Source organism: Crotalus tigris, unplaced genomic scaffold (genome assembly GCF_016545835.1).
Source record: "Crotalus tigris isolate CLP2741 ecotype Arizona unplaced genomic scaffold, ASM1654583v1 scf7180000024508.2633422, whole genome shotgun sequence".
In the NCBI taxonomy this organism is placed as follows: Eukaryota; Metazoa; Chordata; class Lepidosauria; order Squamata; family Viperidae; genus Crotalus; species Crotalus tigris.
The window spans coordinates 707,264-722,740 of NW_024100680.1; the positions used below are offsets into that span (position 1 = coordinate 707,264).

A 15,477-nucleotide genomic window follows, 5' to 3' on the forward strand; every position below is an offset into this window, starting at 1 on the left:
TAAACATGTTAATATTATACATTAGTAAGCATTTGCTGTAAAGCCTAAGTGTTTGGTGTCTACTTCCCTGTATGACTTTGAAATATGTCAGCAAATTTCATGCTTAATCCTTGATAGATTAAGGATTAGTAATAATCTTCTATTTGCAAAAGTTCCAGTGTCAGTTGCATTGGTTGCCCACTTTTCTTGTGAAATATTATTGTTGGATTGACCCTATAAGAAATATACTTAAAAAAGAAATACTGAAGTTATTTTTGTTTACGGAATGGGGCATGGAATTATGGTATGTCTTCATTCTTGGGATTAGAAAAGACACATTGAAAGCTCTAGTGTACTGTGTCTATGAGGGGAAATATGAATAATATTCATGATTAGACAAAATGTTATCATCCTCAGCTAATTTATGTCATGCTGTTTATGTACTACTATAAAGAGGTCAAGGAGAAATATCTGAATATGTTTTCACTGCCTTTTTCCTTGTGTTAAGGAAGATTAGCCTGGGAAATGTTATCATCTGTTAAACTCAGGGTTGAGTAAGGAGTTAAGCCTCTATCTGCTTATTTTACTATCACTCTAACCAAACTTTCATTATCTTTAAGAAGGGAACATTGTTATTCTACAGCATGTGTTAAATTTTTAGAATATTTTATATATCTCTGAAGTCAGTGCCGGTTCCATTCTGAATTTCAGTTGTTCGGAATTTACTACCTTCAAAGTACTTTCTCTTAAAAATAGGTCTAGAAATATACATATAGTTTTATATGATAGCTGAGATACATGTTACCCAGAAATCAAAAATGCTTGCTGTTTTTAACTATTCAAATTTGTTATGAAGGGAAAAATCCATTTCTTTTTATACATGTGAAAAACTAACCAAATTACTTTTTTTAATCTGTTCAAACTGATCTTAATAAACCTTTTTTAAACATAAAACAACAAGCAAAGTGTGCTGCTTCAGAAGACTTTGTATCCATTGTTCCTAGACTTGTAAACAACCAACAAACCAAACAACCTCCCCCCCCATCTTTTTCCTCATAGACTACTGAATTCTGGAATTTGTTAGATGAACTATCCAAAGAAATCCAGAACTGATGCTGTAACTTGTCTAATACTCTGATCATGGTAAGAACACATTTTTTTTTCAGTATATTGTTCATTAGCATGTTAACGTTATGAGTAGTATGTTAATATTATATATTAGATTGATAGTTTATCTTTCATTAGTTGCTCAAGCAACTTTTCCTCACCCTGTTTTTCCGTTTGGCAATAACCCTGTGAGATAGCTTGAGTTGACAGAGTTGACAGTAACTGGCTCAGAGTCACTGAATGATTTTTAACTGCTGCTCTCTATTCCTAGTCTAATATCTTAACCATTATAGTTTGCAAATCCCTAGATAGTATCAAAAATAGTTGAGCTATGCATTTTGTTCGTCTTTTTGTTAGCAGAATTGTATTATGTTCACTGGTGGAGAGCATGCACTACACATAAAAAGTATCAGAAATACATTGTAAAACAGAAGAAAAACATGTAAAAGTTCTGTTAACCTGAAGTCATTGGAAAGTCTTTCTTAGAAGTAATTGGTTATACTATTGGTGCTGTGATTGGTGTAATAGTTTTTTGAAATGATATAATAAAACTGTTTTGCCTTATGGTCTTAAATTATAAGGCAGATTTTTCTAACTTGATACCCACCAGCTATTTTGGGATTATAACTTATGGAAACTACTGCCTGGTTGAGAATTTTGAGAATTAGAATCCTCACACATTTTAAGCCTTCTGTATTGGAAAAGGTGTTCTAAGACAGGGGTCCCCAACCCCTGGTCCGTGGACCGGCACCGGGCTGTGGCATGCAAGAAAACAGTACACGCAAACAATCACTACATTCCAATCTTCTCAGAAGGCAGATGCTAGAAGGAGGAGCTGAACTCTGTTGTTATGCATTACCTTTGTCCCTTGCAAATTTTTCTAGCTGCAAGAGTCAATCTCATGGAATTTGGTTTTTTATCCTTATAATAGGAGGAATAAATAGACCCACTGAAATAATCCATAAGAAATATCTTGTATGAAATATTTTGTCTGATCAACTCCTAAGAACTGATGACATCCCCTTCTGAAATACACTAGGTGAGCATAGATGACGTGGCAGGCCTCTGTGGCAGCCCCACACTGTGGAACTCCCTATTCTGAGAGATTCCTAAAGCCTTCTCCTTTACATGTAGAACATCATTTTACTGAATCTTCAACCTTAATTAAATTTACTGGCCTCTGTCCTGGAGGAGGATTGATTTATCAGTTTTTAAAATTCTTTAATGTGCAATAACCTGCCCAGAGTCTTTGATTTGGGTAGGTTATAAAAACTAAGAAAAACAAGCAAACTACCCAATCAGCTCATCAGCCTTTCCCAAACTAGTACTCTTCAAGTGTATTGAATTACAACTCTCATTATCCATAATCAACACAGCCCGCTAATAATGGAAATGTAGTGCAATCTTTCTGAAAGGCATCAAGGCCAGGATGGCCACGTTAAACTAAAGTGTTTCATTAAGATAACATTTTCTGTTGTGGCATCCCTTAAAAAAAAACAACTAACTACTAGGGTGGCTTTACTGCATACCCTATTCCACTTTATTATTTTTACAAATAAATCATGGCTACAGACTTGCCTAATAATCCTTCCTGTTCCTTTTTTCTCAACAACAATAACCCTGTGATGTGAGTTGGGCTGAAAGAAGGGGACTGACCCAAAATCTCCCAGCAGGCTTTCATGCCTAAAGCAGGACTAGAACTCACATTTTCCTGGCCCTAGCGTGGTGCCTAACCACTAGACCTGGGGTCCCCAACCCCTGGTCCGTAAACTGGCACTGGGCTGCGGCATGGCAGAAACCGGTCCGCGCAAACAAGCCCCAACCGCAGGATGCAAACAGTACATGAAACCACGCCCCCTCTGGTCCACAGAAAAACCTCCATGGAACTGGTCCCTGGTGCCCAAAAGATTGGAGACCTCTGTTCTAAGAGTATGAAAAAATTGTAACACTCTATCAATATAGGTAGTTATCTCTGCTACAGAAGTATATATGTCTCTCTGTGTGTGAGATAAATAGTTTTTAAATTGTGATTTAGATACAAGTATATAACAATGCTTCCAATATTTCTTTTTTTAATACCAAATGACATATCTAAGAATACTCAAGAGTGCATCAAATGTTTCAAATTTAAAATATTTCTGTTTTCAAGCAGGTTATTCTAATTGTATTAGAAGTGTTTTAACACTGTTTTGACTTTGAAACATGTTTGGAGTTTGAAAGAGGATTGTTTTTAGCTCAGGATACTTCTGAAATGTTTGGAACAGCATAGAACATTTCAGATCCAAACATAAGGGAGATTTCAAACATTGAAATTCAAATGTTTCAAATTCAAAATGTTTTGTGCTCTAGCCTTAAATACTGTCACACCTTTCAGTAACTCATTCTAAGTATTATCTATTTCAGCGGTTCTCAACCTATGGGTCGCGACCCCATTTGGGGTCGATCGACCATTTCACGGGGGTCGCCAAACCACGCTGTCCGCCATTTTTTCCCCTTTTCTCTAACTGTTCTACTTCCTCTTATTTGGCTATAGAAAGTGCTGTTCCTGCCTCCCTCCTCTTTGCGCATGCGCAGCTTTTTTCTATTTAAAGTTAGGAAGTTTCGGTTTCAGAGCACATGGAGGAAAGCAATACAGAGGACAAGCGAGAGAGAGCAAGCAGCGGAAAGCAAGAGAGAAAACAACTAAAAACAGTAAGTTTCCTCTCTGGCCTGCCGCTGAGCTTCCTCTGCTTGGCAGAGGAATATATGTACCATATTTTCCGGCGTATACGGGTACTCTCTAATTATTTCAGTGGAGTTTAAGTTTGTAGTTTGTTTTGTTAAAGTTAAACAAATGAATCAAAAATCCTTGCTTACTTATCTCTCTAAGCGTCAAGGATCGCAAAGCAACATGAGCCCCAAATTACTTTTGTGCATCAATTTCTCACTATTTCCCATTGTGCTAAACATGTCCCGAATTTGTAGGTTCCAGGTGAGAAGGATTTTGTCCGTTGCTTGCAGAAAAATGGTGGGACTCCCAGATTTTTTAGCGTGGCTGGCTGCAAAGGAAGCAGCCACTGCTTCTCCATGCAAGCCTTTGCGGAACAAGAGTTCCGTGCAGCAAAATGCAGCAACCAATCATGCAAGAAACATCCCGCAAGAGAATGGCTTCCCCCTCTTATCCAATAAAGCGGACAAAAAGCTTACTGTTTTTGTACTGCATGGCATTCTACACGCACGCAATCTCCCAAACTGAGAAACCGACCGCAAACAAGTTTGCAAGCCAACTTCTCCTAGGGGCGGAAGGGCAAAGGCACACCAACGTGCCAAAGCAAGGGTTTTTTTTTTTTTTTTTTTGCATCCTATCGCAGAAATCCCTGCATCTTCCCTGCTTCTCCGGCTTCCCAGCTGCTTCTCTCTTTGTTCCGGCCTCTCCCCTTGCCGCCTGCTGCGCTCTCCAGACTACTGTTTTGGGCTCATCTCACCACCACCCCCTCCCTCACTTCTGAGCGCCACCTCCGCCTCTGGAGCCGACCCTCCCCTCCACCCACTGCCCTGGTCAAGTCCCTTCGCGTGCTCCACTCACCACTCGCTTCTCTCCATTCAGCGCTGTTTGCGCTCTGCTCCTCGTAGCCACCGACGCCGCCTCCTCGCCATGTCCCAGTGTGGCGCTCCTGCTGGTGCACGCTCCACTCCCCGCTCGACTTTAGGCGCCCTCCATCCCCGAGGCGCACGCCAAACGCACCACAAGGATCGAATCTCTCGAGCTCGACCTACCAGCAGGAGCGCCGCACTGGGACATGGCGAGGCGGCGTTTTTTCTCTCCATTCAGCGCTGTTTGCGCTCTGCTCCTCGTAGCCACCGACGCCGCCTCCTCGCCATGTCCCAGCACGGTGCTCCTGCTGGTAGGTCGAGCTCGAGAGACTCGATCCTTGCGGTGCATTTGGCGTGCGCCTCGGGGATGGAGGGCGCCAAACGTACCACAAGGATGGAGTCTCTTGAGCTTGACTTACCAGCAGGAGAGCTGCGCTGGCACATGGCGAGGAGGCGGCGTCGGTGGCTACGAGGAACAGAGCGCAAACAGCGCTGAATGGAGAGAAACACTTCTCTCCATTCAGCGCTGTTTGTGCTCTGCTCCTCCTAGCCGCCGCCGCCGCCTCCTCGCCATGTCCCAGCGCGGCTCTCCTGCTGGTAGGTCGAGCTCAAGAGACTCCATCCTTGTGGTGCGTTTGGCGTGCGCCTCGGAGATGGAGGGCACCTAAAGCCAGCCACAGAGTGAGGAAAGCGGGGTCGGAATGATCTTCTGGAAGCTGAGGCAGGCAGGAGCCATGGAAGTGCAGTCGGTATCTGAGCCGTCGGTGGCAGCGGCGGCGGGGCAGTGGCCCCCCGCACCAGTGCTCTCCCTTTGGAACTGGCTAAGGATACGGACCACCAGCTACGTCTTCGCCTCTGTGTCCTCAACCGAACAGGATTACGTGGGCACCTTGCGCTTCCTGCAGTCGGTAAACGCCAGGGCTCCAGAGGGTATGCCTGGACCCCGGAAAGGGGAGGGAGTCACTGGGGCAGGCGAAAGGTTGCGTCGAGGAAAAGGAAGGGCAGCTGTGCATCTGCTGCGGCGGTGGCCACGGCCACTTGGCCACGCCCAGTCAGTGGCCACACCCACTCGGTGGCCACACCCACTCGGCCACGCCCCTGGGGTCACCACAACATGGGGAGCTGTATTATGGGGTCACGGCATTAGAAAGGTTGAGAACCACTGATCTATTTCAATCAAACATTTCTAATGGTGAACATTTAATAACAAGTTCTAAAATAAAGTTTAATGAAGTCATGAATTAAGGCACTCTTCAAATATTTAAAAGACTAAAGTGGCTTCAGATCAAGTTAGAATTAATTCATAGACTAAGAAATCTATTGGTTCCAGATCAGTTGTGGCCAGACATTCTGATTTGCATGTAAAACATGCTACAGCATTTAACTTAGAAGTAAGTGATGTTGCATTCAGCTGTTATTCATGCATCATGTGGTGCAGGGCTTTTCAACCAGTGGTACAGGTACCACCTGTGATACATTGGCACCTGGCAGGTGGTACGCAACCATCCTAATAAAGTGGTAGCGGGGGAGGGGAATGAGCTGAACCGGTGGCAGCACTGCACAAGCCTGAGCAAGAGATGGCTGGATCTGCAGGGCTGTCAGGGCTCAGTGGAAGTGCCAGGATCAGCTCCAGGCTCCAGCTGGAGCTCGACACTGATCCTGGTGCTTCTGCTGAGCCCTGAAGAAGCACCAATCAGCTAGAAAATAGCACTGATCCTGGCACTTCTGCTGAGCCCAAAAGAAGCGCCGATCAGCTGGAATGTTGCAGCATCTCCAGGGTCTTGTGATTTACATTCAGGTGCTTGGCAACTGATTCATATTTATGACAGTCACAGTGTCCTGGGTCATGTGAAGTGACCAAAACCTGCTGCAACCACCCAGCAGACGGGGGGGGGGGATAAAAAACAAACTCCCCACCCTGCCCCCGCTGCCAATCCTCAACTCCTAAATTCAGGCCAGAAAAATACCATGATTGTGGACTGAAAGGCAGCTACTCTCCCCTCAATAAATTAATTAGAAGGGTCTTGAAATGATAATTTCCCCCATCTCTATCTTAAACTTATTGTTTAAAAACTTGTTTCTAAATAGGACAGGCTTATAGCATGAAAATATGTATTTCCAAACACAGTCTTATTCAAAGATATTTGCAAATGCATTTAAGGATTAGATGGCAGTAGCAGAAGTTAATGTGAAAAGTGCACATGGCTCAATCTGTGATTGCAAAAGTACTGCTTGATTAATGTAGTTCTATTTTTTCAATAAAGAAATTATTAAATACTTAATGATTTAACAACATTTTATAACTGAGTTTCAATACTTTACTAAAAATTCAAAATTAGTCAAAGATAGTATTTTCTTTAGCAAATATTTTGCTTATTAATATCACCCATGATATTAGTTCTATGTGTTTTCATCTTTGGTATTAATTTAATCTTTGGTATTGATATATTATTAATTCAAAGTTTGGCCCTCCAGATAGGAAATAGGAATTCTATCAAATAACACTTGTTCATATATAGCTTGGGTGAATTTTGTAGTGGTCTCCATTTTCGTTTTCCAATTTCTGTAAATTGTATAAATGACATACAAAATAAAACTGATGCATATGTTGCATCTACACATATTTTTGGCTGAAAATTGGTTCCTTCCAGTTCTTCTGTCTTATTTTTGGTTGTCAGCCATGCTGATTAAGTGTATCCAATTTCCCACAATACAAACAACAACAATAACAACAAATAAGTTAGTAAGTAAATTAGTAAGCTGGGAATTGGTTATATTGGTATATCGGTAGGGTTTCATCTATAGCTTCCCAAATAATTGTTGCATAAACCAGTTCCCTGATGTGAATTCCTTCATCTTTGATACTAACTTAGTTTGGTATGGAAGCTCTTGAATGCATCTCCAGCATTATCATGTTGTGGTGAGACTAGTGGAAATAACTGAAATTACAATAAAAAACTTTTCATGTACATTTGCAAACTTTGCAATAAGACAATATTTGGAATAATAGTAAATTTCTTATTCACCGTTTATATTTTTTCACATTTTAATTATTTTAATTTCAATTTTTTATCTTCAAAAAGATCTTGAATGGTCAGCAAGTCATCTTTAATGACTATGATTAATTATTATTATTTGTTTCTGACCTTTTTATTGTACCTTTAGCATTTGCTGCAGTATCTTATACTCCAAATCATTTAATTTATTTAACATTTTATGCTATTGGTAGTTTTACTAGTGTCCAAGTAAAATAAATGAATCTAAGTTTTTTTTTCCTGAAGGTGACTTACTCTGATCTTTAGAATTCTTCCAGTTATTGGTCTAAATTTATCTTTCTAGTTCTTTGTCTCCCCTTTTTAATGATCGGAACAGCATTTATTATCCTCAGGTATTCTTTATTTCACTCAGGAAGCTGATGTTATGATACTTTTCTTTTTATTTTGAACAAAATAAATATTTTGTAAATATTTTTACTCATAAAAATAGTCTTTGGTCTTTCTAGTATTATTGAAATAGTTTTAGGTTAATCTTGTATTGATCTTAGTATGGAGTTTGTTTGGAGGCAAATGGTGCCAAAGGTTACTCAAATAAATATTCTGACTTTGGTAACTTCAGATTTAAAGGGAGAATGTTGCTTCAAAATGTATGACAGCTTTCTAATAGCACTTACTGTACTGGCAAGTCCTTAATGCAGTTCCATATTTTCCCAAGATCCAATCACAGATATAAGAACTTTCTGCTATATGTATATCTGCATACACATTGAAGTATTTTTGACTATGAAACTCTTCATAACCCTACTTGTCTCCGTTTCTACTTCTTACGTGCCTTTCATTTTTCAGATTTTCACTAAGCATTTTGTGCAGCTTCATTGTATTTTTCGCGTATTTTATATTTTTACTTCATTGAATTGCTTGTAGTTGTGCTTTTAGTATCTGTCTTTCTAAAATCTCTTGCCCATCTTCAATTCCATTTTCCGTTATCTTCTCCATCATGGAACATTATTTACATTATTGAAGTCCAAGATGCACACTCGACTATACTTTCTTAAAATCAAGAATTCCAGAATTATATGGTTATTTTTTTTACAAAAGCTGCTGGCAGTTTCACTTTTGGGAAGACTCATGTTTGTTTGATAGGGATAATCTCCCAACAATGTTTAGGTAATTAAAATCCCCGGTTATCTCTATTTCATAGCTCTTTGGAAACTCTGCAGTTTCAAAATAGCACTTTTTTAATTCTGCAGAATCTCTCATTTTGATATAATTTGAGTAGGTTCTCACATTGTTATTTTAATAAGACAGTTACTAAGCAACAAACTGTGGTTTATAAACCACTCTACTTGACTTCACAGAAAAAAAAATAAAACCACTGTGGCTTAGTGGTACCGTGATCAAAATTTGCTGGCATGCTGTGGCCTGGAACCGGTTCATGGACCAGGGGTTGTGGACCCCTGTCCTAAGGCACAATGGAGCAAGCAGCCTCAGAGCTGCACAGTTCTGGGATTGCTTGCTATCTCTCAAGGCAGTGCAAAGCAGCCAAAAGAGCAGAGGTCTGTGTGTGGGTGTGTGTGGAATAGGCAGTTGGGAGGAGTTGAAAGGGGAGGCAGAACCTTACCTTAGAACAGGGATGGGCAATTTATTTTTCCAAGGGGTCACATGGGAAACTGGGACTATAAGTCTGTATCTTTAAAAAAAAGTTATTTTAAAATAAATAACTTTAAAGTTTGGAATACATGAGTACAAAAAATTTATTATTCATACTTAGTTGTTTTAGTTTCTTTGAACTGTGGTCTGTGCTGATGATCAGCTAAAATATACTACTGCATTCTAACTTGCTTTTTTATGTTTACCATATCAACAGAGTAGAAAATAACTGCAGTGTGCTTTAAATAAGAATGTAGCAATTTTCTCCTTGCTAGCAATATTAATATGCTTCATTAATGGAATGGCTTTCATAGGCAAATCCACTCTGTAATTTGTGATTGTGAAAAGCCACCAAGACAGTATCTTACAAATCTCAATGTCTATTATGTAATCAGCTTAAATCCAGAATTGATGATCCTTTGGGATTTCTATGGATAAGACATGATCTCATTTTGTAAGTAAGCATTCATGTGGATGCAAATATAGAAAGCATTTTGGGATATATTAGTGAGCCTATAAGCCCTGACATTCCCAGTGTCCCTTCTTTGTGTGGCCAACTGTCAGATTTTTATACATTTATTGTAAAAATTGAAAAGGTTATTTAAACATGTTCAACTTGTATAGCTTCAACAGAACCATAGTTAGGAGTTCCACCTTATAAAAATGTGTGATTGCACAGATCCAACAAATGTGTTTAGCTGAATGATCTTATAGAACTCTTTTCAGATCTTCATATGGAAAGTTTATCGGGTATTGCCACAACACTAAGGGATGGAGGCTAACTTTTATCACATAACTTCCACCCCTCAGTTTTGTGGCAATACCTAATATACTTTCCATATGAAGATCTGAAAAGAATTCTATAACACCTCTTACAGGTTATATTTAGACATTTGCCCTGATCCAAAATTTCTATTTAATACTGTACTCTGATAAAGTAATGAGAATGCCCAGAGGAACTCTTCTACCATCCTTAAGTTCTTTAATACAAGAGATGTATTATACTCAAATTATTCAAAACCAAATCAATAGCACATGTTTTTATGGTATCCAGGTGGGTGCCTTTACAATTTTTTACCATTAGAACTTGTACAATCCAAATTTGTAAGATCAACCTGACAGGTCCCAAAGTATGTCTCTAGCGCTGTCTTGCAATTAGAGACAGGACTGATGAAAATGGAGGCAAGACTGTGGATGGTCATACTTAACTATTTGCTCAGGTTATTTTTTTCTCCACTTGGCTTTGCCGTGTTGAATATGAGAGACGATTTTTAATTTACATGGAAACAGGCAGTGGCATCTAAGAGGCCATCCTTGAGCTTCTTTCCAAGTCTTCTACTCTAGATAGGTATAATCATGCCAAAGCACTCATTAAATGGAATGTAGCAGACACAAAGCACCAAGTGGATCTAGTCAAGATCCCAATCTTTACATACTTAATTCTGACGCAGTGTCATGCTTTCTTCTCAGTTTTCCTTGAAGACCAATACAGGAAGATTCCTCATCCAGGTCCAAAGGCGTTTTTAGAAAGTAAAATTAGTGGGTATTGGTAATTCAGTGCTTTGGGGGAAAAACCCAGAACAAGCTGAGATGATAAAGACATCATAGATAATAAACATAATGGGACAGACTGGTCTCACCAATTTGTCTATTCACCCCCCCTTCACATTTTATATGTTAGAAAACTTTGGTTTTCTAAAACTCAATCACATTCTGTATTTCTACTTGGTGTTTGAATCAGGACCGTCTAGCATTGTGCTGTATGTATTTGTTGCTGAAATAAAGATGGTTTGTGCGTCTGGCTATCGCAGGTTATCTTTTTGGAGTGTGAATGTTTTGTCTTCAAATGTGTATTATTTGGAGTTCATCCCTATTTAATATTTTGAGTTTTAATTTAATTTTGTTAAGTTTCTCAATCCAATCAGTATGCATGTCAAAAAGATCCTTTATATTGCTTTTTTTCTTTTATTCCTCCCTTTTTTAATTGAGTGAGATGTTTTTTTTTAGAACACAAGATAACTGTATTCTTTGTTCTTAACATGCCTACAAGTTTGTTTAGGTTTTTTAATTGCAGGGTGGATAATTTGTCAAGTAGTGCATCCTGCTGTTACGTTGTTGCTAAGATTATATTAAAATATTTTTTTACTGTGTATTCTTTTTGTCTCCTTTCAGAGAATCTTTATATATATGCAGAGGGATTCTGAACCCATCTCCTGGTTGATCAGCACAATGTCGTGACACTGGAGTTTTGGTGAGCTTCCTAGAACTAAGGGAAGTGATTGAAAGAATGGCAGAAATACCAAGTCCAACTAGTATTCTTAACTATTGTGTCAAAGTAGAAGAATATTGAACAATAATATAATTCTTACTTTTATTGTCACTTCAGCCCAGTATCTCTAGGAGTCAGGCAGAATACAACAATTACATTAGAGGGACTTAGTTTCATGGGTAGGAAAGCTGTATATTTCATCAAATAACTGGTGAAATGGGAAGTGATGCCCTATATTATGCTTTGGTTAGCATTTCTAATAATTGTCACAGTTGTCTGCATCATAATCTTTATAACCTGCTTTGGTTTCATTCCAGTGGCAATGTAACAAAGCATATAATAAATGTAGGCAGAACATATCCAGGAAAAAAAACTGTATATGCCCATTTTGACTTGATAATCTTGATACTTTGTGTTCTAAATAATCTTTACTAGTCTAATTAGTTATAAGAGAAGGACTGGCAAAGCCAGAGAGAAGAGTTAAAAGAGGGCTCAGTTTAGATTTGTTACCCAGCCACAAGCAAATTAAGAACCTTGAATGCCGGTGATCCTTATCTAACTCTAACCAGGTGCTGATCATTAGTTGGGAAGAATCCTGGGCATAGGCTTTTAGAATCAAATCAGTTAATAACCTTCATAGGTGGACCTGGCTTTTCATGCCTTACATTGGTGGATATTAATATATTTTGCCAAATATATTGAGTGAAAGTGATGTGAGAACATATCTGGCCTTGGAAAAAGAAAGAGAACAATTCCAGGACAAATAGTCCTCATTGAACAACCACTTGTTCAGTGACTATTTGAGGTTACAATAGTGGCAAACAAGGAGTTTTACAATAGGTCCTTGTACTTGTAGCCTTTGTAGTACTCCTGTGGTCTTCTGATTGTCATTTGTGATCTTCACTGTTGGCTTTCAACAAGCAAAGTCAAATGAAAAGCTATAGGAGATTGCAAGTGACTATCACAAACCTGTAGGATTGCCACAACTGTCATTGTAACTTGATGTGGTCATGTGACTTCTGCTTTACAACCACATTGCTTAGGGAAGTAGCTGCTGATCCCACTAGGATTAACTGTATGTCATTTAATTTAAAGCATTTCTATACACTGAAAATGAGATTGCATATCTTGTACTGTCTTAAACAATAAAAATAAATGGCCCTAACTTACATTTCTTTTCTCATACTGTAATCAACAGCTGAATCGTAATGCTTTACCTACATTTCATATGATGATTCTTTGTCAAAAATGGAGGGGATAAGGGATAGGTTTATGAAGAAAGACACTCGGAAGCATTAGAAGAAAGAACAATGTGTTGAAAACTACTACAATCATGATATGAAGTTTCTATGCTGCCTTGTAATAATATATTGATACAGTGTTATAAAGTATAACAAAATTCAGTATTAACGATTAACCGTCATCAAACAAATATTTGTATCTGTTCTCACAGAGATGTTTTAAGTTGGTATTTTGATAAGAATGAATCATGCCTCCCTAAATATTATTTAAGATATATGATTCTTGATTGCATGTACAAACATGCCAAATTGGCATTGGAATGAACATTTTTTCTTAAATCATATATTTAATTAATGTTATACTGGGTACAAATATGCACTGTTGGGAGACCTGAAAGAACACGCTAGGGACAATCATCATGTAGAAAATCTGTATGAAGTCGAAAGTGACTTGATGGCACAAAATCATCATTGTGTATAGATGTGAGATGTGTAGATGTGTGTGTAAATTGTGTGTGTGTATGTATGTATGTATGTATGTATGTACGCACACACATTATGTAACCTGAAGGGACAAATACTAGTATCTATTTAGTAATTATAATGACAATAATGCAGTAGCAATATCTTTGTTTCAAAATCTGCTCAAATATTATCATGCATAGTGTGTCTAAATTTCTGTACTAGCTTACAAAAGTTGGTGCTGCAACTCTAAACTTGGCAATTTCAGTCAAAATTATACACATTTGAACGATATCAGAGAAATTAGTACTATGGTTAAGGCTGGTTTTGATTATTAAGAAGCAATTAGGAAATGTCCCTACACAGGTTCTCCCTTTCTCTTCCTCTTTTGCCATGTAAGTTTTTCTAAAGTAATGAGTACATCTTTTGAGGTAGTATGGTCCAATTTTAAATCTTGTAAATCAATCTTCCAAATGTGTTGGAACTCCAGTGTCCTGCCTCAGAACACATGCTCACAAACATGCAGAGAATTGCAAACTTTGCTAGGAGGTTTTCAAGTAAATAAAGTGACAAAGGAAATGTGTGTGGAAATGTACATGTGCGTGCACACGCACCGGAAAAATCAGGTCCCCTGAAGTCCAACAAGCTCACCTTGAGAGAGAGTCCAAATCCAAAACAGCAGGCACAAAGTGATTAGTTGAAGTCCCAAGAGTCCTAATGTTGTAGCAGAGACATCAGCCAGTCCAGATCCAAAATCATGATCACAGAATTTCAAGTTGAGAGACAACAGAGCCTAAGTTAATATTGCCAATGGAAAGGTTTGAGCTCATTGCTGTCCTTACAAAGCCGGTGTTGCTTATTTGGAAAGGCAAAGTTCCTTTCTTGAGAAGAAACTGGCCATCCTCTTTGTTGTCCTCTCTGCACAGCAACGCTTATATTTAGAGAGGCTGGCTACTCAGACGCCTCACCTTCTGAGACTAATGGAGCTGGTTAGTGAGTGGTGCAGCCGTCTTTGCCTGCAGCCGCTCAGGCAGCAGTTTATCTGGCAATGCTGGGACTGGCTGCTCACAGTTAGTACTGAGTCTGAACTGGCCATGACACCAGGTCATCTGAATGTGCTTGTTTGGATTTTGATAAATTGTAGTTCCAGTGCACTGAGAGGGTGTCTGATTCAGGAAGGCACTTGAAAATCTATAGTTATATTAGTATTGTAGGGTACATAGAATTTTTTGAAGGCTCAAGTTGATTCGAAACAAGGTATAGATAATGTATTTTTTCCAAAAACTTACATTTGATTGCAGAGAAACTCTTCCTTCTTTGTTAGATAGGGCACACCTGTTTGTTGCTTTTAAATATATGAGCGTGTCACTTAATGATGGAATATGTGATCATGTTTGATCTGATTAAAATCTTTCATTTCTCCCTTTCATTTGAAAGATAAGAGAAATGGCCATGTATTGATCTCAAATAGTTCTAGATTATTTTTTAACTGTTTGCTTTTGACTGGTTTGCGTAGTTTGCCCTGGAGATGAGAGACTTCCTTACAAAAGCAGGAGTCACTCATTTGGAGAATGTTGGATTTGCAAGAGGAACAGGTCCAGTGCAGCAGAAAAGAGAAGCACGGAGGAGAAAGACAAGTAGGCCAGTGGCATTGAGGAAAGCACGTGGCAGAAAGTGTTTCACAACAGCCAGAAGCAACAGAAGGACTTGACAAGAGCCTGTCAGTGTGTGTAATTGTGTGCTTAGGATTTCTGTCAATGCATTCCAGTAACCCCAAAGTGAGAAATTCCCCATCAGGAAATGCCCAGAGGTAAGAAATGTTCATTGACTTTTAGATAGGACATGGTTATGCTATATAACTGCTAAATAAATATGAATTCTTGAATATTTCTATATATGTTTTATCTACTGAGTACTCTTAAATTTTACTGAAATCTATGTTCGTTTCTTCTCCAGGGCTTTCTGCTTTTGTTTTGAATTTCACTTGGAGAAAGTTATTCAGGCCTAATACTTGATTTTTCTTTTAGTCTTCATTGAGAATCTTAGCATAATTTTTGCTAGGTACATGTTAGGATAAATGATAGATCTAATCACTCTGCTGGACATCATGCCATTCTATTCTTTATTTGGGGGAGAGTGGAAGGACAGAATAAATTCCAAGGAAGCATTTATATTTATATGCATAGATATTTGTAAAAGC

The 15,477-nt window shown here is 38.7% G+C and overlaps 1 protein-coding gene across 5 annotated transcripts in view; it reads left to right on the plus strand.

Annotated features, from left to right (window-relative positions):
* The window catches only part of BCL9 (BCL9 transcription coactivator), a 130,048-nt gene that overhangs the window by 87,859 nt on the left and 26,712 nt on the right, over positions 1-15,477 (plus strand). For 4 of the 5 annotated variants that reach the window (XM_039333763.1, XM_039333761.1, XM_039333765.1 and 1 more), the window contains exons 2-4: positions 1,039-1,122; positions 11,478-11,556; positions 14,794-15,087. In XM_039333763.1, the coding sequence (XP_039189697.1) occupies positions 15,035-15,087 (53 nt within the window). In that variant the 5' untranslated portion in view covers positions 1,039-1,122; positions 11,478-11,556; positions 14,794-15,034. The remainder of the gene's footprint in view (positions 1-1,038; positions 1,123-11,477; positions 11,557-14,793; positions 15,088-15,477) is intronic. The other variant, XM_039333764.1, reaches the window with a different exon arrangement.